This window comes from Gymnoscopelus microlampas (assembly GCF_963454915.1).
Source record: "Gymnoscopelus microlampas genome assembly, chromosome: 8".
Taxonomy (NCBI): Eukaryota; Metazoa; Chordata; class Actinopteri; order Myctophiformes; family Myctophidae; genus Gymnoscopelus; species Gymnoscopelus microlampas.
Window position 1 is genome coordinate 41,558,222 of NC_139945.1, and position 27,429 is coordinate 41,585,650.

The 27,429-nt window shown below is 43.3% G+C and overlaps 1 protein-coding gene across 2 annotated transcripts in view; it reads left to right on the top strand.

Moving 5' to 3' along the window:
* The first annotated feature begins 8,181 nt into the window (after positions 1-8,181).
* The window catches only part of ncam1b (neural cell adhesion molecule 1b), a 103,907-nt gene continuing 84,659 nt past the window's right edge, over positions 8,182-27,429 (top strand). For both annotated transcript variants that reach the window (XM_084065077.1, XM_084065078.1), the window contains exon 1: positions 8,182-8,390. In XM_084065077.1, the coding sequence (XP_083921203.1) occupies positions 8,336-8,390 (55 nt within the window). In that variant the 5' untranslated portion in view covers positions 8,182-8,335. The remainder of the gene's footprint in view (positions 8,391-27,429) is intronic.

Below are 27,429 nucleotides of genomic sequence, written 5' to 3' on the forward strand. Positions count from 1 at the left end.
TTTTTGTTGTTGGTTTGTTTTTTCCACATGTGTAAGCGGTTCTGGATTATATGTGTATGTGTCACTAATCTATGATTTAATGTATTTTTTTTAATGCAAATGCAGAATCAATTGCATGTAATCTACACAGCTTTGAACTATTCTTACATCATGCATGGTTCAGGTTTATAGTCTTTTTAAGTTAGGCCACAGATATCATTTAGTGCACCTGTCAGTAGAGCAAAGCTGAACATAATTGGTGGGTGGGTTACTCAACATGGCACTGCCAGCCAGGGATCCATATCTCAAACAGTAACCAATACCTGAAAAAGAGGCGGTATCCAAACAAACAAAAAATCAATATACTTTAATCTCTGTCTACAAAATGTTTAAAGCCACTGGTGTTGGCTTTTAAACTGTTGTAGACATGATTAAAGTACCTTGATTTTACGTCCTCTCCTCCGTTATTTTTAGAGTGGTCGGATCTCTCCTCTTTTTCAGGTTTTGGTTACTGTTGATCCTATAAGCACAAATCTATCTTAACTCAACCTTTATCTCCATTGAGCACCTGGTTGATCTCTCTCTCTCTCTCTCTCTCTCTCTCGCTCTCGCTCTCGCTCTCGCTCTCGCTCTCGCTCTCGCTCTCGCTCTCACACACACACACACACACACAGTAACCAATATGTTCCCAAGTGTTGTCTGCATATGAATTAAGCTTAAGAATCTTTCATGTTAAGCTTTATTTATACTCCGGAGTGCGACAGTGCATGCTTGCCGGACAAAAATGATTTTCAAGGTAACACTGCATGTGTCACATCACATCTTTCAGCAAACAACACTGTCATGTGATGGAATATGAATTAAGCTTTAGGGCCCTTCTCTCATGTCATTACACAACAGCTGCCAGACATTTCCTCTATACCAGTGGTTCTCAACCTTTTCAGGCCACAATCCCAAAATAATTATATTTGAGCTGGGGACATCCACCCTGACAAGCACTTGGAATTGTAGGAGTTGAGGCATTCCATTTAGTTTGACTCGGTTCCACAGATAAATATTGGGAAAATAGCAGATCTGCAAGCTCACAACGCCTTGGTTGAGAACCACTACTCCAGCATACTGATGAGGCAGAAGTGAACATGACATGTGTGTCATCAGTGTGACCTGCCAGTGAAACACTGGATCATGAGTGGAACTAAACCCTCTCTGTACTGGTGGATGGTGGATATTAGTTGGAGCCTTGTACTGTACTGACATGCTGCAGTGACACATGTCTCTAGTGATTACATCACTGCATATATAAATGGTAAATAGTATGCCTTTCTACAGAATCTTTATCCAAAGTGCTTTACAATTGTGCATTGTACATTCACCCATTCACAGCTACAGAGTACATTCACACACTGAGGGGGTTAGATTAAGTTAGCAGTTAGGGGTTCAGTGTCTTGCTTAAGGACACTTCTACACAGAGCCAGGACATTGAACCAGAAACCATCCTGTTTCCAGGCGACTGTTCTAACTTCTGAGCCACTGCCGCCCCATAGTTTGTAGTTTGACTGCATGATAGACACTTTACAAATCATTTTTATGACAAATTCATTTTTATCACAAACTGATCCAGACAGGACAATAAAAGGATCGTGGCTAACCTATTGGTGTGTGTGTGTGCGTGCGTGCGTGCGTGTGCGTGCGTGCGTGTGTGCGTATGTCTCTTTTGGGTAAGCGATTACCTTTAGAAAGATCCAATACCCTGCATCATATGGTATCTCTGTGAGGCTTCATTGCTGTGCGTGCATGCGTGCGTGCGTGCGTGCGTGCGTACATGAGAGAGACAGAGAGAGAGAGTGCAGTCAGACTCCACATCTCCCCAGATTAATATCATCAGTCCACAAAGGAGCCCTCTGTGCCTTGCAGGACAGACAATGAATCCACTGTCTGATTAAACCATTGCCAGACTAAATGCAAACTGATACAAGCATTTTAGTTCTGGGATTACAAGGAATTCAATCCTCCAATTGTACCTATTCTAGGTGATAAATCAAGATGCAGATATGCCAGAAACTTTCTCTAATATTGAAACTCACTAGTTTAGCATATTTGTGACAAGTGTGTCTCACCCTGAAGGATATGCACATTGACATTTTCAGTAGTAAGTCTGCCAACTCAGACTTGCAGAAAAATAAATCAAGTATTTTCATATTCAATGTACTTCAAGAATGAAATGTTGCATCTTTGAAGCACTAAACTGAAGTTATTCAGTGGTTCTGCAATGCATGCTCTGTACCTCTTTAAGTAAGTCATTAAATCTGGGAAGTAAAGAAGCTAGAACTGCACATGAAGTGATCATGTTTTTATGCTATCAATTTAAGGTAACTACTGTATATTGAAGGTTCTAAACAAAGTACCTTGAGCGTGATATAGGGATGTGAATCAATACACTTTAAATTAATCACAATTGTGGAAGATGGTGAGGCTATATTAATGATAGGTTGGTTATCATAGATTATTCATGAGGCATTTCAACATAACTCTTTATCCCAACATAACGGGATAAAGAGTTTGATGTTGTTGATTCAAATCTACCATAAAAGCCCAGAGGCAGGAGGGCTGCCTGTTTTGTTTTTATTTGAGTGCATAAAAAGAGGTCAGAAATTCATTAGATGCAATTAAAGAGGGAGTAAAACTACAGTCTATGCAAATACTTCCTCAAGATGTTCAGTATAGCTCCACCCATTAAACTAATCTACAATCCCTCCTGGCCCTTCTGTATGCATCTTAAAATGCAATAAAACTATTGCCCTTATTGACTCCCTGGAAAGACAAGCAGCATCAGAGTAGTGTCTGACATGTTACATTGAATAATTTAATAATTGAATGATTGAAATATTTTGTATTTCACAAATGTGAAACAATGAAATTATTCAAAGTTTGCTTTGGATCAACATTCAACATTGCTGTCACGTTTTTCTTTTCGTTTTCCCCCTCCTTTTAGGGTTGTATGCTGCTATGTATTGTTTTCCTTATTTATTTTGATTATACATACAGTATATGTAGTGGGAGATATGAATGCAGATATTTCTGATGTAAACTCTTCATTTGCTAAACTCTTCTCTGACAGTGGCTTGATTCTCTCCAGTAAGTTGTTGTTGCCTGATTACTTACACACTTACCCTACACTTACATCAGTGAGGCGTGGCACACAACTTCTTGGTTGGATCATTGCATATGACAGCTGATGCACATTCCTTACAGTCTATGAGATTTTTTTATGAGTTTAACATTACAGATCATGTACCTTTTTATTTCTGTAAATATGGGTCAGTTACCTACACTGTTGCCTGTGGACAGTAACATGAGTGCTGGGAGGATTGACTGGTCTGACTTAAGTGAGGAGGACATTAGTGAGTACCATCTTCAGTCTGACACCTTGTTGAGTAACATTGAACTGCCAAGAGATGCTGCTGTGTGCAGTGATGTAAACTGTAAGAATCCTCATCATAGCATTGAACTGTATACATTATATGGCAGCATTGTAGAGTCCCTCCTTATGACCAGCAGGCCTTTGTATAAACATAGGACCAAGATGTACAAGGCTAAGCCTGGATGGAATGATTACGTGGGTGAACTACAGTACGGTACATGCTGAGTCAAGAAGGGCTTTCAAAGCTTGGGTTGAGTCAGGCAGGCAAAAACATGGTCCTTTTTTTAACATAAAAAAACGGGCAGCTAAATATTCAAACATTAAAAGAAACAAAAATACAATGAGGGCTGACTCTTGCAAAGAAGCTACAAAAATATGATGCGAATGACTTCTGGAAAGAAATCAAAGTATTGAATAATTCTAAAACATCTTTGCCAGCGTATATTGATGGTGTAACTAGCTCAGAGGAGATTGCTCAGTTGTGGCAGAAACATTATTATGAGCTGTTCAATTGTGTTCAAAGCAACTCCTTCATAGTGGGCAACATTGTTGATAATGAGGATGTGACTAACTCCCCACAAGAAGTCTATGATGCAGTCAGGATGCTTAAAGATAAGGCATGTGGTATGGACAAGATATCTGCTGAGCGTCTAAAGTTTGCAGGCAGAAAACTCTGTCCCTTACTTGCTATCTGCAAGTAAGGGACAGAGTGTTTTTTTTATTATTTTTTCCAAATTTCATTCTATTAGTGCCTATTATTAAAGATAAATCTGGGAGACTGAATAGCTCAGATAATTACCCAGTATATAGCCCTGGCCAGTATTTTATAAATAATCAACCACCTGATGTACGCGCATGATTTGGTGATCCTCTGTCCATATAGTGCTGGCCTTTTTTTTCTCTGTCTGGTACTGCCCTTAAGGTCTGTGATGAGGTCAAGTACTTAGGCCATTATTTAACGAATGATTGATGATTGAGGTAACAGGCAACATAGAATGTTATATGCACAAGCTAACATGATCGTTCGTAAGTTTAGTATGTGTTCAGCTTCTGTGAAGTTCACACTATTCAAAGCTTTTTGAACACCTATGTATACTGCCCACTTGTGGCGGCACTACAGAAAGAGCAGTATGCAGAAACTCAATGTGGCTTATAATGATGGCATGAGACTGCTGCTTAAAGTGCCACGATGCAGCAGTGCAAGCCAAATGTTTGTTATCGGTGTACCCGCCTGCTCCACTGTGCTGATTCTGCCAACATCATCATTTTAATTCTGAATAACCCTTTATTTCGTTTGCTCAGGTTTGTCTCTAAACTGTGGAACCATTGGTTCCACAATAAGCCTGTATATGAATTGATGATTTTATGTGGACTATGTCCGCCTTTGTTTGTCTTTGTATTTGTATGTCATTTTTTATGTTGCTATGGACCATGTGTCCTTAATAAAGTTTGATTGATTGATATACCATAGGGTGTGTAGGAGGCTGGGTGGGGTGTGGGAGATAATGAAAATGGTGTGCATCATTATTGTAAATACATTCTCTTCTCTTCTCTTCTCTTCTCTTCTCTTCTCTTCTCTTCTCTTCTCTTCTCTTCTTCTATTCTCCTCTCTGTTCTTTTCTTTACTTTTTTTTCTCCCCCTGTTTTGAATGCCATAAAACACGATGTCTTCTCATCCGCTCCACTACCCATTTCCTTCTTCTGTGATCTACAACCAGATGTTTGTAGGCTACTTCAGGGTTGCCTGGCATCTCAGTGGAAAAGAAGAGACAAGTCATTTAAAATCTCATGAAGGGTCCTTTTATTGGAGGATTATTGGACAATAACTTGGAGTTCCAGATGTGTTAGTAAAAGCGTGTTTGCCCGGTTAATTCTGTTCTTGACCTCAGATGAGTGAATGGCAAATTAAAGCAAACTAATAACTTAGATACACAAGTATTAACTGATTTCAGAGCACTCTATATGACGTCACAACCTGAGCGCTCTGAAAAGAGAGAAGATTCTCAGAGCGTAGTGTTCTGTCTCTCTATATATCTTTCTCTATATATCTTACACACACCCCCTAAACACAGCAAACAGCGCTGTCCATGGTACTTTTTTCCATTCCAGGTCATCTGAAGGGACATGTAAGGGGAAAACACAAAAGTTAAATGGATAACATTTTTATTGTATGTGTATTTTTGTATGTGTACCTGCTTGAGGTAACAGAGTGTAGGAGGCAGGCCCTCGAGCTGAGCTACGGTCAGCTCCAATTAATCAAGCCCTGGCCTGGACATCCAATCAACCCCAAATTGGAATCTCATGTTGAGGAGTCTCTACATCACACCTCCAAACACTTCTGCCCTTAAGGGAGTGCCACAAATGTGAAAAGTTTAACATTCCTCGGGTCCTGAGGGCTGCAACCCATGACTTACACATGGGTAGGCAACCCAGCCTAGCAGAGATATGCGCTCCAAGGTGATACCTACCATATCTCCATACTGTGATACCTACCATATCTCCATACTGTGATACCATATCGCCATACTGTGATACCATATATCCATACTGTGATACCGACCACATCTTTATACTGTGATACCTACCATATCTCCAATACTGTGATACCTACCATATCTCCAATACTGTGATACCTACCATATCTCCATACTGTGATACCTACCATATCTCCATACTGTGATACCTACCATACAGTATCTCCATACTGTGATACCTATCTCCATACTGTACGTGATACCTACAATATCTCCATACTGTGATACCGACCACATCTTTATACTGTAATATCTACCATATCTTCATACTGTGATGCCTAGGCCTACAGGTAGCCTGCCTCATTTTGATACAGTAATACCTACCATGTTCACACAGTGATTCTAATATCTTCATACAGTGATACCTACTATATCTTCATACAGTGATACCTACCATGTTCATACAGTGATACCTACTATATCTCCATACTGTCGAGGCGCTCGGGTGGGGTAGTGGTAAAGTCCCTGCCCACCAACCCTGAGGTTGTGGGTTCGAATCCACTGTGGTGCATCCGGCTTTGTCGAGCGTCTACACGAACACAATTGGCTCGTGTTTGGGGGAGGGAAGCCGGGCGGAGAGGGTGATAATGGTCATTGCACGTACTCCTACGGGCTGGGGCGGCACCTGTCAGCGGGGAGTGTTGGGCGGGAGGAGTAGGACGAAGGCTCTACGTCCTCCTGGTGGGGGCTCCTCACTGGCAGGTGAGTCAGTAGGATATGACAGCAGTGACAACACAGAAATGTGTGTGGGGTGGAGTCAATTGGCTTAACGACTAAATTGGGGAGAAAAAGGGGTAAAAAAGAATTGGCTACTCTAAAAAAACAACAACAAAAAAAAACATACTGTAATACATACCATATCTTCATACTGTGATGCCTAGGCCTATAGGTAGCCATGTTCATACAGTGATACCTATACCATTTTCATACAGTGATTCTAATATCTTCATATACCTACCATATTATCTTCATACTTTTACCAAGTGTATCTTATACTGTGATACCTACCCTATCTTCATAATGTGATATATAGGTATATTCATACTGTGAAACCTATTACTACCATATATCATACTGTGAAAGCAACAGCACATAACATGGGGTCAACAAAGACGTACTTCTCAGAGGTAATAAAAATGGGACCGCTTTCATGACAATATATGGTTATATGTTTTTTATATTCCATTTGGGAGAGAATAGAGGAGCAGAAATAATGGATCTGCAATTGTGAAGCATTTTGAAACAAACCTTTGCTGGGATTTGATTATAAGTGTGGACTTAATGGACCAGGGAAGTGTGTAAAGGTAAGGAGGTGGTCTCTATGCAATTTTGTTATTATTTTAATACATTAATTTAATATTTCTGTTTTTGACATCCATTGTAGATTTGAAAAAAGCTTATAGTGCTAACATAAAAGCATTAATGTTAATTAAGTATGTATTTACTGAAGAAATGATGCAAGCTGGAGTAGTAGCCTATTAAGAGTATCTTATTTAAATGATTATCATTACATAACATCAACTCTGTAAGAAGTAGAAATACAAAAGGCAGGTCACACGATAAAGGCATCCATGTGCTGATACAATACTCAACCTTTTTGTTCGTGATAAAAACTAAACAAAAACAAAACCTTTATCTTTATTTTAGATCGGCGCACTATTTAACCGCACAGCTAGACCACAGTTCCTCTGGTGCGGATTGATTCAAGTGTCTAAGAAGGTGCTGCTTTGTAGTGTTGCCATGTCTGCTTATTATAAGCGACATTGGGCTTGTTTTTATGTAAAGTTGTTTAGAAATATTTAGTTGCAGGCAGCGCAGCGGGTTGCGTTTTTTTGGGGGCTTGTTTCTAAAGTGTAGTTGCTTATTTTGGGCTTGCGTCCTAAATGTTGTTTAAACCAGTGGGTCTGAAACATTTTCATGTCAAGTACGGTCGGACCCCCCAAAGACCCCCATCTGAAAATATTTTATACCATGGACCCCGTCCCCGTACAAGATTTGTGTTTTTTTTTTTTCCCTTAAACCCACATTTTTCACATTTTCTTCAATATATATATATTTAAATTAAACCTATATACATCGGATATTTTCAAATAGCCGGTGTGAAAGGTCTCATGTCGCTTCTTTTGGGCTCATTTTCATAGACCTTGCGTGTTTCTCTCGCAAAACCTGGCAACACTGCGCTGCTTGTCAGTCAGCCTTTGAACAGTGCGGTGGCGCTCAGCACTGGGCTTTTATACTGTTACTGTACCTCCTCCTACTACTGGTGATTAACAACATCTCACATTAGAATGAACTGTTCGTAAAGGGGGTGGAAAAAAGAATACCTCTCTTAGGGACCAACAAAACGTTAGCTACAGTACGTGTGGTCTAACGTTTTATCGCTCTTCGCTCGGGACTTGCAATGTTCCAGTCAAAGGATATCCTTTTAGCCTTGCTTCTTCTTGTGGGCTCTACAGGTAAGGAAATCTAAAGCTTATCCCTCTCTCCCCTCCCCTGCTGAAGGTTTGTATTCGTGGATTTAAAGCACTTATATTGTCAGTGCAGACCGTCGCCTCTCCCTCCCATCCTGTCCTGTCGTGCATTTATTACCAGAGCCTCCTGTCCTTCCTCTCAGTTCCATCCGCCTGTCCTGAGAGGAGAGAGCAGGTGCAGCGTTCTCTATGCACGTCACTGGTGATTAGCCTGATGTCTAACTAACGTCAGGAAACGTGTGCTTGTTGAGATAAAGACACTTTATTGTAGATAATACGACTAAAGGTGTTTTTTATTTTATTTTCTTGCTCAGCAAATTTGTATTTTCGCCAATTTCATTCACACTGCCCTGCTGCCCTGCTCACCAAGACCCGACTGTTGTATAACAAACAGCCTAAATACGATTTCCTCTGTAAATAATATTAACTGTGTGGCGAACGAAACGTTTTTTTCATTTATTTGAGACTTGTGATTTATGTAAAATATCCCCCGGCCCGTCCGTGCAGATAGAACTGTATTCTTCTTGGTTGGGTTTGATGGTACAGCAGGTTATATATACGTGCTTGTTTTTATCTTTCCCCAGGCTATGAGCGGAAAGGATGGGTCTGTCGCTTTGCCATTTTAAAACGCGCACACGCGCACACGCGCACGCGCACACACACACACACACACACACACACACACACACACACACACACACGCACACACTGAGACACACGCACGCCCTGGTGTCGTGAAAACAAGAAAACGTGCCGCCTCCCTTCCCCCATCCTCCACCTACGGTCCCCCAGTGATGGAGTCAGTGTTTGATTACACATGGTTGTTTATCTCAGTGGTTCTCAACCTGTGGGTTGGGATCCCCAGGGGGGTCCCCATGTGATTTTTGGGGGTGGGGGTCCCCAGATGACAGTGAAGTGACAATTTAAGGCCTTTTTAATACCTAAAAAAGAAAAGAAAAAGATCATTACTGCATCAAAATTAATCAACAACATATGCTATGAAAACTGGTCAAACATTGGCCAAATTGTCAAATGATGCTTGTCAGGGTGGGGGTCCCCAGTTCAAATATAATTCTTTTGGGTGGTCACGGCCTGAATAGATTGAGAACCACTGGAGTTTATCTGGTCTCACTTACACAGTGATGTCATTTCCTCATATGAAGATGAACGGTTCCAACTAAAAGCGAGTCCAGTGTGTTGACACTGTTGAGGGAAGCTCTGGGAGTTCTGCTCACTTGAAGCAGCTACTGTTAATGAAGAGGCCTATGTTGGCTTTGGCTGATGTTGATGCTGTTGCAGTCCAACTGGCAATGCCCACCATCAGTTTTCTTTAACCACTTAACCACTTAAACCCTCGAGACTTCATACGGGCCTGAGTTGGCAATGTACTTAAGTTAGACAGCTTTTTTTCCCTCTTCACCAAATCTCTGCACCCAAAATAGCTGATCTACAAGCTCACAACATGTTGTGTTTGTGATGCATTGTGAGCTTGTAGATCGTCTATTTTTGGTTAATGATCCCCCCAGAATATGAATGCTGGGGTTCAAGTGGTTAAACACCCTGTATACTTCTTTGGCCTGTGTCCCTCAGGGGTCTTATACTACTAGCCCCCCTCCCCCTCTTTTTTTTTAAACCTCTACACCAAATTTGTTCCCAGAAAATAGCCCATCTACAAGCTCATGCACATGTTTTGATCTTGTAGATGGGCTACAAGCTCACAGAGCGTGTAGATCTGCTATTTTTGCTGAATATTCACTTATGACATGCCCAGGGACACTATAGTGGTCAAGTGGTTAATGAAGGATGAAACATGACTGTTTTTGCTCTCTTCTAGGAAATTGTGCTTGGCAATGCATTTTTTCATGAGAGATACTTGATGTTTTTTTCTTGTGATTGAAATGGTTATTGAATGTGCTTGCAGTTGTTTAAAATGTTCCGACTCCAGCTGTTATGTAAGAGCCTGTAAACATCTGCTGTTTGTCTCATGAAGTCCAGCTATTTATGGTGCCAAATGAGAAGCTTTTCACTAAACCTAACACACCCAAACCAAACTGGGTAATTTGATATGTGGGCAACATATGGTTGACAACCAAACAAACAAAGGCATATGGCTTTCTATAGGCCTACATCCTAGCTTCAGGACAGAGTGTTTGGTCTCAAGCAGGCAAGGATAGGAAGGTACACTAGGACATTGGTTCTCAAAGTGGGGTCCGGCCGTCCGGGGACCCCCAGGGGTCCTTGGTGGTGGGGGTGGTGGTGGGGGGGGGGGGGGGTACCAGAGGGTACCCAAAAATTAGTCATAATCATTTTAACCCTGTTATCCATATTTTATACTTTGGCTATTCGCGCGGCACAGAGTGCTGCGCTATGAGCTTGTAGATCTGCTATTTTTGAAAAATCGTTAATATTTGTGCAAATTTCGAATATATATTTGTTAAAGTGAACATTTGTACCCTTGGCCCTGGGTCCCATTGAGAACCACTGCACTAGGAGACCCTTCTGCATGATGATGATGCAGTTTTATTAATGCTCATGAGCAGAGTTAAAACAATATTCAGTAACAGAAGTATGAGTTTGCAGCGGCATCATGATTCATTTGAGCTTTATCCTGGGTCGCAATAAGTTCTAAATTATATCACAGTTATTGACAATTTCATTTTGATTTGAACATGTTACTGTGTACAGTATGTAGTTTTAGTCTACTAGAGTATGCGGCCCGAACATCTAGAGTTCACTCCTACGTCGCACTGCAAATCCCACCAATATGTCTCAGTCATAGTGTTGGGGGATTTGTCAGAGTACCTCTACCTGTACCCGTCTGTCTGTGTCCCTTTTGTGCACATATTTGCAGATGTTTCATTCTGTCTGTCTACCTGTGTCCCTTTTATGCACATATATGGAGATCCCTGATGTCATCAGTATATGCCCATATTGGACATATTGGTCTGCGGTTCTGGACAAATGGATATCCAAACTACTCAATGGCGGGTACCACACTCCCTCGAGTCCTTGCCGCTGCGCACGCCGAGTTTGTAGTCGGTCGATCCCATATATGCACATGACCATATATGGGCATAGTGGTTGGATCTGTGGCTCTGGACAACCGGATCTCTGTATCTGTCAGTCCTTGTCCTATTTATGTCCATACATGGAGATTACGGATGTCATCAGTATATGCTCACATATTGGCATGCCCCCTTTTGTGCCCATATATGGAGCTGACTGATTTCTTTGCGGCTGATGCCATGACGACACATTGAGGTTAGACATCACACTCCATATTTGCTGCATTGGGAACTCCTTATATGGTTATGGGTGAGTCAGAGTGACGTCAGAGGTCCGCCGGCCCTCCCATTAGACAATTTTGATAGGATTATCCACCATTTGATGCAAGTTATATCTACCTGACATAGAGCCAAGTTATTGTCAAAACAGGTGGGCGAGTCCTTTTGTGTTTCCTATGTGAGAAGTCAGATCAGATCTAGTATTTTGAATCTTAAAAAGAGGCGGAAGCTTATTCAACTGTATTGGATAGGGAAGGGACTATTATGCCTCTGGGTGCACACGTTGCCATTATAGTTTCGTTTTATTGCAGTTTAATTAAGTTGTTGTTAGCCATTGGAATGCATTTGGGGGGTTGGGGGGTGGGTGGTTGTGTGTTAGCCTACTGTATATTGTCTCCGCCAGGCCGAAAGGCATGGCGAGAGAGTATGTTTTACCCCCTGTCCGTCCGCCTGTGTGTCCGTCCGTCCGTGTGTCCGTCCGTCATTCCGTGTCCTGTCCGTGTGTGACCAGCTAATCTCTGGCACCGTTGGCCCGGTCGCTGCGAAACTGCACACACACTCCCTGGATGTCAGAGCAGAACCTCTGCCCCAAATTATCCACATGGGCCTGTTATAGCGCCACCAGGAGGCCAATTTGTGCAAAACCCATTTCTTTATATTACTCTTTATATTACTATATTACACACTTTTTCTAGTTTTGTGTGTGTTATTGCCAGAATGTATGGCAATTATAATACACTAACAATACTTGTGTCCAGCATTTATGAAATATTATGATACTTGAAGTTATATGTCATTATAAAAGCCTACTTTATAATGTGTTCTGATTATGCTTTGATTATTTATTACCAAAATAATCCATCAATAATCAATCCCTATTTTGGGCATCTTCGAATACAAAAGATCATGTGTATATGAAAAGTTTCAAGAAATGTCAAACAATGACAATACTTAAACAAGAAAAAAATGACAAGTCATATTATACCAGGTGCTGTGCTGTGTGTGTGTGTGTGTGTGTGTGTGTGTGACGGCTGGGCGGTAATACACGGTCGTCAGTCGCAGCAGAGTGAATGAAAAAGGGGTAGAGGGGGGAGAAGAGAGACATAGGAGGGCGTATGATCCCATCCCGTCTCCCCATTGGCTTAAAGGACTGGCAAAACGGTGAAGTGTCCCCATTGGCTTACAGGAGTGAAGGACAGCCAGGACAGCCAATGATTGAAAACATGTTGCGAATCTGTGGAGGGTGACTAGTAGGTCAGTCTCTTCATAGACCCGGCGCTCTTTGAGCACCTGGTAAAAATCATATCTACAACCAACAATTCTTCCGCATCACGTTGGTTGTAGATAACATCATTGTGTGATGAAGTAGAACATAGCGCTTAAGAGGTTAATTGATACATTGATAATAAAAAAAATATTAAAAGAATGCGCTTCTTGTTTATCTGATTAATCGAAATGTAATCGATACAATAATCGCTAAGAAAATAATTGATAGCAGTACAATTTTTTTGCTCTTATGGACATGTTACAGCTGTGCAGTTTCATTGTGTCATGCAAAAGAGCACTGACAGTTGCTTCTAAACTGTAATATCTTTATTCAATTTTAGTCCATCAACTCCATCACTTATTGTGCTTGCAAGCTTGTGCTTGTCTGTTATTCTTGGTATGCTGCAGTTGTCATTATTACATTCCATGTTCATTCCATATTCATACTTGACATTTTGTGGGTTTTAGGCAATTAATTCTTGTGTACACAGTAACAGTAAGTAAGAGTGTTGGTTAGGCTAGAGTTCTCAGAGGTCAGAGGAGTTTTACTGTGTAATCAACTGAATTATATTTCATGATTGCAATTTGATCAAAACATTTCCTTAATTATTGATGCTGATATCGGAAGTGCAAACAAAACAGATTGCTGCTATTCTAGTGCTTTAATTACCAACACAAAACAAACAGACAACATTTCAGCTCATGCAGGATGTTTCATCATGTCTTCATCGGGGAAATTAAATCACATTAGTAGCACAACTGTAGATCACGTGTGGAAAGCTGTTATATTCTGATAATTGTAATATTGATCACATAATGGCAAATGGATCTGCATTCCTTATTCTCAGCTACTGTAAGGCTGTGCATTATTGATTGATTGTTCTTTGCTATTATGTCGATAGTGCAATATATTGTTATAGATATTTGTTGTTGATTTATCTTTACCCGACTACAAAATCAGTAGTAGTAATGCCATTTCAGGAGCCATTAGATAGACCCCAATATGTGTTCATTATAAATATAAAAGAGTAACTAATTGTCTTTTGCCTGAAACATTTACCAGTTTTTTTGTCTAGAGTAGACTATGTTTTCGCTTCACGTTTTGGCCTATAACCATAATATTTGGGGAACATTTCCATCGTAACTTTACATTTGTACAGTACTACACGTCTGGTCATGAACGAGGTCCACGCATCATACTGATGTTTTTCTTGTGCAGTTATTCCTCCAACTCCAATGAACATTAAACAAACACTGTGAAAACTAGATGGACACAAATAAAACACAGTTTCAATGCACAAATCAAATAATAGCAAAAACACATACCGTCTGTTTCCTTCAACTTTAGAACTCTGAAATACATTTCTGTCACATATACACTCTTTCATATTAACCCCAGTGTAAGGTAGTTTAGCGTTTCCGTTCAGATATTTTCACATCAATCCCTTTTGACCAGCTGTAGTTAGACACGCTTGTCTCTCGTTAATCGCTCTCTCTCTCTCTCTCTTATACCAGCCGTAGAGAACAACAATAAACAGTATACTTTATGTCTCGTTATACTCTGTATTCGTCTCCCAGCTGTGCAATAATAAGGACGTTATACCTTTCGTTATATTCTCTCTCTCTCAGTGCGTGTCTCTTTCATCAGATGTAGAGAACAATAGACCGGAATTTCAAACTGCCCACGCAGGTAACTAACCCGCCCCTCTCTTTACTTGTGAATGAAAACATTCGGGGTGAACACTTACAACAAAACATATTCTATAGAGCACCGAAGTCCTGACGTCACTGCCAGTAGAGTGCGCTTTCCGCAGGTTTACTTTTTGTATTGATATCCTCATTGGGGAATCTTAGATCGCTTCATATAAGAACTGTGTTCCAAAAATAAACACACCACCCTGGCGTTTTTACTCATATGGATATGAAGCATCGACTGAAGGTGTTAATGTACACATTTACCCAAAGATGTAACACAATATAAACACTAGAAACGAGTCAATCAACCCAAAGACTACATTTTCCATGAACATGCTGTGGGGACAGTGATTTCAGACTCGGAAGTAGTAGTTCTTAAGACTTTTAAGGCAGAATTAATTCCATTTTCGCCAGAAAATGAAAAAAATCAAATATGAATGAATATCATAAACAATGCAGAGCCACCCCCCTGACAAAAACGCCAGGGTTGTGTGTTTATGTTTGGAACACAGTTCTTATATGACGTGATCTAAGATTCACAAATAGGGATTTCAACACAAAAAATAAAGCCACAAACCCGTGGAACAGCGCCCTCTAGTGTCAGTGACGTAGTAGTGTCAGTAGACTTCGGCGCTCTATTCTGTGTCAAAATAAACACAGTAAAAGTAAATAACAAATCAGTCCTTCTTTCATAAATAACCAAAATGTATCATGTAAAGTTAATAGAATTTTTCTTTAACTTTTATATGCACAGAAAAGACATTTGGAACCGTTTCCGGAACCGTGTTATCACACTGTCAGGGGTCCATGTGTTTCCATTTGTACACTCTCAGAGTTACAGACCTGTAAGGGTCCATTTTGTTCCATTTGTACACTCTCAGAGTTACAGACCTGTAAGGGTCCATTTTGTTCCATTTGTACACTCTCAGAGTTACAGACCTGTAAGGGTTCATTTTGTTCCATTTGTACACTCTCAAAGTTACAGACCTATAAGGGTCCATTTGGTTCCATTTGTACACTCTCAGAGTTACAGACCTGTAAGGGTCCATTTGGTTCCATGTGTACACTCTCAGAGTTACAGATCTGTAAGGGTCCATTTGGAACCCCCTTAGGAATCGTCAAAGAGAACCGTTATGAAATCGGACCGTTAACCCATTCAATGCGGGAACGCATCTGTGTCATTTTAGATGTCTTTGGCTATTAAAAAATAGCAGATATAGCGCAGCACTGAGTGCCTTCTGGGGGTCCCTGGAAAAAAATATTTTGAGATGGGGGTCCGCGGCCAATACATATAATTTCGTCGTTAAGGAACCGGAATGGTTAAGGAACCGGAATGGTTAAGGAACCGGAATCTTTAAGGAACCGGAATCGTTAAGGAACCGGAATCGTTAAGGAACTGGAATCGTTAAAATCCTAAAGGATCCCAACCCTAGTAACCACATACTGTATACATGACGCTTCCCAGACTAGTCCCAGGCTAGGTGTGCCAAACCCAAACACATTAACCTACTTGCACCAGTTGGCTTAAAGCTGCACTGCCACTGTGTAACTTTCCTCTTCTACCCCGGATTTGAACCCGGGTCTCCTGCGCATGCAAGTGCTGAATTTTTACCATTGAGCTAATAGAGCCTGCCTGCTTGCTCAGCGGATAAATTGAATCTTGACCTTCACGTAAACATTTGTGTCAAAACCATGTCATGTCTCACCTAGAAACGGGATCTAAATGTCTCGATAGAAGAGCAGGGAGACAAAATACAACCACCCCGAGTGTATAAGTTATATTTTATTAACATACTCATTACTCTACCATACAGATTAAAACAAAAAAAAAACATTTTATTCATAAAAAAAAAAGTTACATAATGTAAAATTTAGGAATATCAATATTTTCTCAGGAACTGAAAACAGTATAATTAAGTATAGCAATAGTATGGTTAATAAAACATCTACTGATGCACAAACTTGGACACATCATCAGTGTTGTTTCCTGGAGTCACTGGGTGTTTCGGGTCTTGCAACAGACTCCTCCAGGCAACCCGAGCGAGGCTGATCAGACCCCGGCATGTGTCCAAGTGGCATGCTACTGCCCCCACTGTCTCTTGGGGGCTTAGGGTGGCTGGTGGAGATGTTAGCAGCAGGTGTTGGCGACACTAGGAGGCTCTAGACACTGTGGGTTGCCTCCGGGCCTGGCTTCTGACCAGAAGTGAGCGTTCTTCTGTGTGTTGCGTCGTCGTTGCTGCCAACCCTCTCCACCCCAGGTCACCGTCTCTCCGGCCGTCCTCTGTCTGTCCAGATGTCTGTACTGTAGTGCACAGGAGTAAACTACTGAAAACATTGGCCACCAAATGTAATCATGATATAATTAGTTATATAGTTAGTATTATCCTGTTTTTCTTTAATTCTTTGTTTTTAAATTTTGCTAGCATTTGAGTAGCATAGAGAACAGTGGGACGCGTTCACTGTGATTACATTGCAGCTAGGATGGCAATGCAGGTAGGCCACACAAAGGTAACAGCTGGCAGCTACAGTGTGCATGTGGTGTACTTTCATTTGTATAAACAGTTCTTTAAACTGCCAGTGAAACTCCCATATGAAGTTTGAAAGTTTCTCTGTAACATCAATTTATGCATGCGTGCATGCAGAGTGCGCAGCGGTTTTCATCCTGCTCTAGGGAGGACAAACCTAGCCAGGACTGCCTGACGTCTTTCCTTTTTGATGGGGGAGTGGATTAGACAGATCCAGGACTCACAGAGTTGAGAGGAGCTACATCCCCTTTGGGGGCTAAAAACATGACATCACACATACACATGACCCTCTCAGGCACTGTCAGAGGGGCAACTAGAAATGCTTCCCTTGAGGGTGTGCTTACAGAAGTGTCAGTGACTGTGGATTTACAGGAGCCATTGATTATTCATTGAATAACCTCTGTAGTGGCTTTGGTCCTCCCAAGGAACAACACTTACACTGATTTCTTATTCGGATTTGTACCAATGTATGTGAAATGTCTAATCAGCATTAAGCCAAGTTTAAATTGGCTTCTCTCCACCCTGCAGCTTTTGCTTTCTATGTTAGAGACAGAATGATATTATGTTACTTGAGTTTGGCTGACTTTGCCATTGTCTAGTAGAGTACAAGAGATTATGCTGGATATAGGCTACTCAAAGCACAAAGCCTTTTTACATGAATGAAAGGACCAAACTGCGACTGAATGCGACCACTTCTAACCACATGAACCCTAGCGTTCCTATTCTGGGGTGAACATTTGGCAAAAATAGCTGATCTGCAAGCTCACTGCCTGTAGATCTTGTTTTTGGTGAATATATTTGGTGTATAGTGCAAAAAAAGTGGGCCTAGTTTGCAAGGCTTATAGATCCCTAGGGGACTCTGGTCAACTGAGTACTGTATATATAGCGTCAATTAAAGAGCATATAGAGTCAGAAATGAAAAGGCATTGCAAGTGCGCTTTTTTTGGCAGAGTGGACAGAGCGCTATCAAAAGAAATGCGCTTTCAAAAGAAATGCGCTTATGACATGGGCTGTTTTTTTTTATCAGCTGACCCATCATTCATGACCGTATTCAAATGCAGCCTGCTAGTCCCAGCTAATGGTCTCTCTATCATGGATATACAGTATTGCTCTCTAGGCCTCACCTTACAGCTTTCCTCCTCTTCCCTCCTCTACAGTATTGCTGCTCTCTAGGCCTCACCTTACAGCTTCCCTCCTCTTCTGTCTAAAAGAATAGCCAAAGACACTGCCATTTGTGTCCTCTTGTTATTCGACTAACATACCAACAAATGCAGAGCCGCTAATCCAAGCTGAAGCTGTTATGTAAACAAAAGGCACGTCACGTGATCCCCACTTTTTCTTTTTATTTATTTTTTCATTTTCATTTTCAGCAGAAAAAGTGCCCTTGGCAGCAGCTTTTGTTCATAAGGCAGATAGAGTGAACATACCCTCATATATTAGACAGGGTATGGTGGGATTTGCGAACAATTGATCTTTCAACCTTTGTTTGGTCAAACCTTTGCCATAGTTCTTGTTAACAACCGCCCTTGATAAGTGTAGAGTATCTGCAGTCTGTGCATCAGTGTGGTCACTTCACTTGCACTAGTTGGCATAATTAACCCATTCAAACCGGCAAAGCATCTGTGTAACCATTTTATTTTAACCATTCTTCAAAAATAACAGATGTACAAGCTCATAGCGCAGCACAGAGTGCGCTATGAGCTCGTAGATCTGCTATTTTTGAAAAATCATGAAAATGTTTCCAAATCTTTGAATATACATATTTTTAAAGCAAACATTTTTAACTGAAATCTTAGCTTCTGGGGGTCCCTCCCTGGAACAAAATATTTTCAGATGGGGGGTTCGACGGCAAAATACATACTGTACAATTGTGGGTGGTCCTTTACATGAAAAAGTTTGAGAACCACTGACATAGTTCATTCCATTTTCTAACCTGAATGGTTGCAAAAAAGGTTTTTCCTTTGCCTTTGTTGTTGTGATAAGCTGAGAGTATCCCCTCTGCCCTCCTGTTGGCATCTGTTATTTTATTTAAAAGGGTTGTGGGAGGGGGCACCTGGAGTCATCTGATGCTGACTAGACCCTGATAACCTCCCTCCTCTCTGGCCTATGTGGCCTCTGCAAGAGGAGAACAGCTCACAATGAGCAGCTTACAATGATGACACTATCCATAACTGAGGGAACCTTGTCTCCCACAGCGACAAGAAGCAGGGGATGTCTGTTCAACACAAGTTCTTGAGACAGAACCAACCTCTGATGTAAGACGATGAGCTCATGTCTCATCTTACCAGAAATGAAGAAATGGGCTATTCACTAGGCCGATGAGCACTATGCATGTTTTATATGGCGTAAAGGAGCACCATGCTCTTCTTTTTTCCTCACGCATCCATGCACAATATGGCACATTCATTATTGAAACACTATAGAATAAATCACTTGGCACAGAGCAGGGAGAGTAGCTATTCCTCTGCCTAAGGCGTTCTCTTTATGCAGTCACCACCGTGTCTTGCCCTCTCTGACATTATATTTCTTACAGGCTTAGTCATCCCCTGTCATTGTGGGGGTCATGCAATGTCATGATAAGCAATATGAATGTTTTACAACCTATGGCTTGTTAGCAATAATAATTTGAGTTGAGGTCGACTCCAGGCAACAATTAGGATGTGCGGGCCAGTGTGGCCGGTCACTGGAAGGTACAGTGGATGCCACACATTTAAACTTGAAAACTCAATTAGGCTGGGCTGTCTCGATCTGTCTTTAAGTGTTATGCCTTACAAATAAATGCATGCATTTATTCCTGGATTTTGAGTGGGAGACTAACTATCCTTGTTTTCTTTAATGAGCTGATTGTGAGTTTATTATCTCTGGCCGTCCCTTCAGTTGCCTCTTTAAGTGATATCTACTAATGAATAGGCTTTGTCTCTGTTGTAATATAATCATGTTCTCTGAATCTCTGAATCTGAACGCAAATTAAAACCTTGCATTATTGCTGTGTGTGTGTGTGTGTGTGTGTGTGTGTGTGTGTGTGTGTGTGTGTGTGTGTGTGTGTGTGTGTGTGTGTGTGTGTGTGTGTGTGTGTGTGTGTGTGTGTGTGTGTGTGTGTGTGTGTGTGTGTGTGTGTGTGTGTGTGTGTGTGTGTGTGTGTGTGTGTATATATATATAAACTAAACTAGAGTTTCGGGGGGCTACGCCCCCCTCAACCCCAGCCGCGCACGGGGCCCAGCGTGGCCGTGTGTATATTGGGGGACCCAAATCGCCGGAGTGAAACTGTGGAAAAGTTTTTTTGAAAAAGGAAAAAATTTGAAGAAATAATATTTGTTATGTTTCAGGGGGTCCACAGGGGGTTTGCGGACCCCCTGATGGTCCACTGACCCCCTGTGGAGTGTTGGGACGCGCAGGGACACCCCTGGAACATTGCGGACCATTTCGGTGTTTTTTTTTTTTTCATGAAGGTGGTTGCTTGTTTCTGGCGCAGGCTGTGCAAACCTGGCAACCCAGCGCATGCTGCCGCACGTTTAAGTGGCGTAGCGTCATGAGGGTCAGTGGGGCCGTGGCTCGGTCAGTGAAGACCCTGTAGTGCGGATGATATGTGGCATAGAGGGGCAGATTGTAAATCCACAGAGGAAACATCCGTGGGCTACCATTGGTTCAGCGATGTGTGCGGTCGCCCTGCGGCCCCTCCTCCTCCACCAATGTGCAGTATTGAGAGCCCTGACGTCACAACAATTGGAGCGATGGGCACTGCACTGTGGTTGGTTAGGGTACACCTAGGGCCCAGGTAGAAGCCAGTTAAAGCCTGCATGGGCAAACCCAGTTAGGACCCGCCTTGGTCCCACATAAACATGGCTAGTTGGGGCCCACCTAAGGGCCAGGTAGAAGCTACTTATAGCCTGCATGGGCATCGCAGTTGGGACTGAAGTGGATGGCGCTGACATTGCTGACATGGGGTCCATATGGTTTAGCCCACCTTGAAACCATATGGGAACTACGCTGGCATGCTGGCTGTAATGCAAACGCTGCATCATACCTGCAGTGTGTAGTTTGATGTTGTGTGTGTAGCAGATATACCTGCAGTGTGTAGATCAATGTCCATAGGAAAGTCAATGCCCAGCAGTGTTTTTTTTCCCCAGCAGAGTTTCTAGTGTCTCTGTGTCTCTCTGGAAGAGGTTGCACATGAACTCTGCAGCCGCACTGAGGCGCTCCAACACAAACACTCTGACATTAAGCTGCTTCACACAACAAACATCAGCACCACGCTGCTGTTTGTCCAAAAGACACAATATCTCCTCTCCCACCGACGTCATGTGTTCATTTATCGACAGCCGTACAGACTCCTTTTGACACATTTGACGTCGTTTATCCAGCTCTCACTGACTCTCCACATCGGGCTGTTATTTTGCTGCGATCAAGTCAACGATGTGAGAGATTAGCTATCACAGACGGACGGACAGGGGGTGAAACATAGTCTTGCGCCATGCCTTTCGGCCTGGCGGAGACAATAAAAAACCGAAAGTAAGGGAAATGGCCATTTCTGCAACAGAAGTAGTCAATAAACTATGCTATGAAAACATGGGCCACATTGGCAAAGAATGTAAGAAAGAGGCAATCATGTAGAAAATAGCCGATCTCCAAGCGTACAAAGCCTCTGAACGTGAGGCGTTTCGAGCTTGTAGATCGGCTATTTTCACAATATTTACTTGTGGAACGGAGTCAAACAGAATGGGGGGGTCCCAGATCAAGTACGTGTATTTGGGGGGGGGGGGGGGGGGGGGGCGGCGTGAAAGGGTTGATAAACACTGCTCTAATCGGAGCGAAATTATCTGAAATTACTACATGAGCATAATGCAGCGTAACATGCGTTGCACGGGGCGGTCCTGCCATTACGTTAGTTACTGTAGTTGCTGTGGAGCTACATAGTTCTCCAGAAGACACACACAAACATACACCATGTACAATGGACGAACTGAGCAGCAATATAGACATTCACCACACGAACGTGCATTGTTGACAAAGTGATTGCACAGCCGCTGCAGGCATGACAACCAGGTTAGCGTTAGCGACATGGCAGCTATCACAGCGCCCTGTCCGTCGTGCTGCAACTGCCTGTGATGGCTACAGCAGTAACAGCAAGCTGTCTGCGATGCCATTGTCTGGAGACTGCTGTTAGCGTGACACGACCAATGAGAGTGAGCGCTGTAGTTGTTGCTAAGATACGGTGGCGTCTCTGCCCCATAGCTTGTAGATCTCACACACATGATTGGCGTAGGCTGCGTTGCCAGGTCTGACTTTGTGTGTAAGCAATGGGCGGCTTATTTTTGCGCGCCTTTGGGCTCGTTTGCATTGTGCGCACGGCAGCGCTTGTTTAGCGTACGTCAGCGCGACGTGGCAACGGACGTGGCAACGTGAAAGGTGATTGGCTGGTGAAAAGAAACACCCGACGTTACACCAGAAATGGTGCCTGGAGAAAATGGTGACCAAAAAAAAAGTTTGGAAAAAAAGGAAAAAAAACCCGCAGCGGCTGGCTGCTGTTGTGGTGATGAGGTCGTGCGCACGGTAAACGGTACGAAGCTGGCTCCCCTTCCGTTTTGTCCGACATTTGGTGAGTAGAATTAATTATGTTGCGCGGTGGAAAAGGTGTAGTGAACAGTGAGATGTCCCCTACGCGAGGCGTAAATTCAGCGCGGCCGCCGTGGCGAGTCAGTAGGCGACATGTGGTCTGGCGGTGCGTTGTTTATTCGATAACAGAGCTGTGGGGTGTCGCCACCGAGGGTGCGGAAGTTGCTCGCCATTTATATAGTTAGATAAGACTCGTGCACGTCTTTGTTGGACCCCGACTGGAGGTGCAGGTCAGCGCAAGAGATTTATAAAACTAAAAGAAGAAAAACCTTCGAAAGAAGGAACCGCACAACTCCAGGACTGATTTTGCTTGTCTTTTTCTTCTTTTAGTTTTACATATATATATATATATATATATATATATATATATATATATATATATATATATATGTAAAACTAAAAAAAAAAAATATATATATATATATATATATATATATATATATATATATATATATATATATATATATATATATATATATATATATATATATATATATATATATATATATATATATATTTTTTTTTTTTTTTTTTTTATAAATAAGTGTTAAATAACTATATATCCTGATGATTATGGCTGTAGTGTAAAATGCAAGGCTTAATGTTCTCTGATGAGTCATCATCATTACAATATGTTCAACTGTACTATTTTGAAGGGAAATTTGGCTAAATTTACTTATTTTCATATCTAATTTCCCCAAGCAATTGTCGCAGTGTTCTTGCTGTGGTGGTGCATCACTGCTATTTCACTACAGAAGACAAAGTGAAACTTAGAACATCTTCCATAAATCAAGACCCCCTAATGACAGATTACACTATTGGAGAACACAGTTACAGTATCTGCAGTGTTTTTGATTTATTTATTGAGCTAGGGCGCACTGTATTCCCTCTTGCAACTTAGATCGTTTTTATGTAATTGTGTATTCATTTGACTTTATTCTGTATGCATATTATAAGGTTACAAATCATATCATTTTGTGGTGTCCTGGCTTAGGAGCTCATTTGAGTGTTGTCTTCCAAGTGCCTGTAACTACAATGTGCTTAGTTTGTTCAATCTAGTGATTCATTTACTAACAAGAAGCACACAGATTCAGCATAGTGCATGCTCAGCTCCAAGAATGATGAAGGATACCAAGCGGGCCGGGAGAATAAATGAATGAATGAATGAATGAATGAATGAATGCATGAATGCATCTTCTGATATTTAAATGTAATTTTAAAAATGCCCATATACTAAGGTGTATGTCCATCTCTCGTTCCGTTTAGAACAGAACTCTCTGAGTTCTCTTGAAAATGGGTTATTCAGCAAAAATGTTTTAAAGCAAATACATACAATATTTTTGTTACAATTCTTTTTAGTTTGAGCTACGTGTTCCTTGTGCTCTGTGGCTCCCCATGCCTCCCTGAAAAGTCTTAACCCAGTGCGACTCATTGGTCTCCTCTGCCTGGAAGCCCTCTCGCTCTCTTCGCCAAGTGAAGCCGGATGTGTCATGAACCCCTATCGTGCCGGCTTTGCATAGACTCCACAAGGCACAAGGGCTGATGACAGGCCATCTGAGGCTAAATTAAACGATCTCTCAAACTGTCATAGTGATGAGAGCAAGGGATATGCTTTTGTCCAGGCCAGCAGAGTTGGTTACAGCCTAGATGTTTTTCAAACTGCTCGGAAATTGGAATGGAACACGGAGAGTTCTTTCCAACTCCAAGCAATTTCAGTTTAGAGTGATAGTTTAGTGATAAACTGGAGGTTTGGGAAACAAGTAATTAAACTCTCAGTGTTTGTTGGAGTAATTGCAAACATTAATAAAGCAACAAAGTTAATGGCAAGTGCAACTGAACTCATATGGACAGTGGGGCTTTGCAGCGGTTTACATTAAGTGACAATTTTCAAGATCAGTGGCCCCACCATTAGAACTAGAGGTTACGAATGTAACCCCGGTTTTAGTAGGTTTGGAGTTTACTACTCACTATGGGATATCAGCGCCCCCAGGCGATGTACAGAGCAACACACACGCTCCCGATGCCAATTCACTGATTGGCTTAGGGTATGTCACGAGTCCGGAAGACCCGGGAGTACAAAAGCTCCACGTGACATAGGCTCTTCCTCTTAACATTCACCTCTCTGCATGCCAAATGCGCACAGAAAGGGGTGTCTGGTGAGTAGTAAACTCCAAACCTACTAAAACCGGGGTTACATTCGTAACCTCTAGTTTTACCACGGTTTTCCGTTTACTACTCACTATGGGATTCATAAACCCCCCTTGAGGTAATGAGCCACACAACCCTGATGGGCCCGCACGCCCCTCAGCCCCTAGGCCCCGCCCACACGGGCGTGACCCATGGCCCCTAGGCCATAGGTTCATGACCTACAGCCCTTGGGCGCCCCCCAGCCCACCGGGCTGGGGTGCGGGATATAATAAAGGTCAGGCCCTGACAGACCCTAGAGTCCGCCTTATTCACTAATAGGCAGACACAAGTCCACCTCATTTATTAACTTTTAACAAAAGAGGAACAGGGCCCTTTGTCCCTGAGACTCAGCCTACTGGTCCCAGGGAAACCTTAAGGAGGTCAAGATACGGAGAAAGGCTCCAAGCCTACTCCCCATCGTCCTCAGACCTGGAGGCAGCAGCCACACCCAGGACCGTGTGCGCCATCGAAGACGCCGCCACGTCCAGACTGTAAAAGGCCGCAAAAGTCGAAGGAGACGACCAATTTGCCGCTGCACAGATCTCCTGGATCGAAGCTCCCTTGTAGAGAGCCCAGGACGTAGCCATGCCTCTAGTAGAGTGGGCCCTCAGACCCCCCGGGACTGGGGCCCCCCTACTCACATAAGCTAGCTTAATGGCATCTCGGATCCATCTAGAAAGCGTCGTGTTAGTGACCGCCTTCCTCTGAACCCCCACGCCAAAAGAGACAAAGAGTTGCGTCGATGAACGATTGGCCGCAGTCCTCTGACAGTAGAGCTTCAGGGCTCTCACTGGACAGAGACAATGCAACCGCTTATCCTCCGCCGAAACGAAGGGAGGCGGATGAAAGGCCACCAACTCAACCGGGTCTGGGGCCACCACCCCGGTCTTTGTAACGAACGTCAGGTTGGGCTTAAGCAAAACCCTTCTGTCGTTGTTCAGAAACTTCATGCACTCCGGACTCACCGAGAGCGCGTGCATGTCGCTGACCCGTTTAGCCGTAGACAGGGCCACCAAGAGGACCGTTTTGAGACTGACGATTCTCAAATCAGCAGACTCAAAAGGCTCGAACGGAGGACGGCACAGTGCATCCAGCACCACCGTCAAATCCCAGACTGGAAACAGTGGCCTGTTAACCGGTCTGGCTCTCCTGGCGCCGCGCATAAACTGGCGCACCAAGGCATGTTCGCCCACGGTCTTGCCATCAAACCCTTCGTGGCAAGCCGAGATGGCCGCTAAATACACCTTTACTGTCGAGAAGGATAAATCTTGATCCAACCTTCTCTGTAGAAAAGTGAGAACGCTACACACTGAGGCCTGGAAAGCCACCACCACTGGTGACTGTTCCTGACACCAAGATGCGAACATATTCCATCTGACCTCGTAAGCGTTCTGCGTGGACACGGCCCTCGCGCCCTGGATGGTAGCCACCACATCAGCGGGGAGGCCACACGAGCTCAAATTCGTCCTCTCACGGGCCAGACCCACAGGTCTAGGTCCTGAGGGCGTTCGTGGAACACCTCGTCCCCCCCCTGCCGTAGCAGGTCTGTGATGACCGGGAGGGCGAGAGGCACGTCGTAAAGGAGCGGAGTTATCTCCGACCTCCACGTGCCCCATGCTGGAGCCACCAGCAGCACTGACAGCCCCTGGAGTCTGACCCTCTCCAACGTAGGAAGGATCAACTCCATCGGCGGGAAAGCATACAGCAGTTCGTTCGGCCAGCTGTGTGCCAAGGCGTCCATGCCCATGGAGCGGTCCCCCGCCTTCACTGAGAAAAAGCGAGAACACTTCGCGTTCTCTTCGGAGGCAAACAAGTCGACCTGGGGGCGGCCGAACCTCCGCCAGATTTGGGCCGCCACGCTCGGCTTGAGCGACCACTCTCCGTACCGGAGACCGCCCCTGGACAGCAGGTCCGCTCCGCGGTTCTGAAGGCCCGGCACATGAGACGCCCGTATGGACGCGAGCCGAGAGTCGCACCATAGCGTCATCTCGCGCGCTAGACCGTCCAACACCAGGGAGGTCAAGCCTCCCTGTTTGTTGATATAACTCATGGTTGTAGTATTGTCCGTTCTGATCGACACATGACAACCCAGAATCCGAGCCTCGAAATGTTTGAGAGCGAGGAAAACCGCCAGCAGTTCCAGGTAATTGATGTGAGCCGACTGCAACGTCGGGTTCCACACCCCCCTGGCCCAACTGCCTTCGTGGACGGCCCCCCAGCCCGACAAACTGGCATCGGTGGTGATGACTTTCCATGAAATCACAGCTCCTATGCTGACCCCCTGGGACAGAAAGGCTGCCTGTGACCAAGGCCCGAGTGTCTCCATGCACCATGGAGACACCGTCACCAAATGGCGACCCGAGGTGGGTGGGAGGCGCAGCGCCCGCAGCCACCTCTGAGCAGGTCTCATGTAGAGCCTCCCCAAGCGGATTAAGTGAATGGCCGAAGCCATGA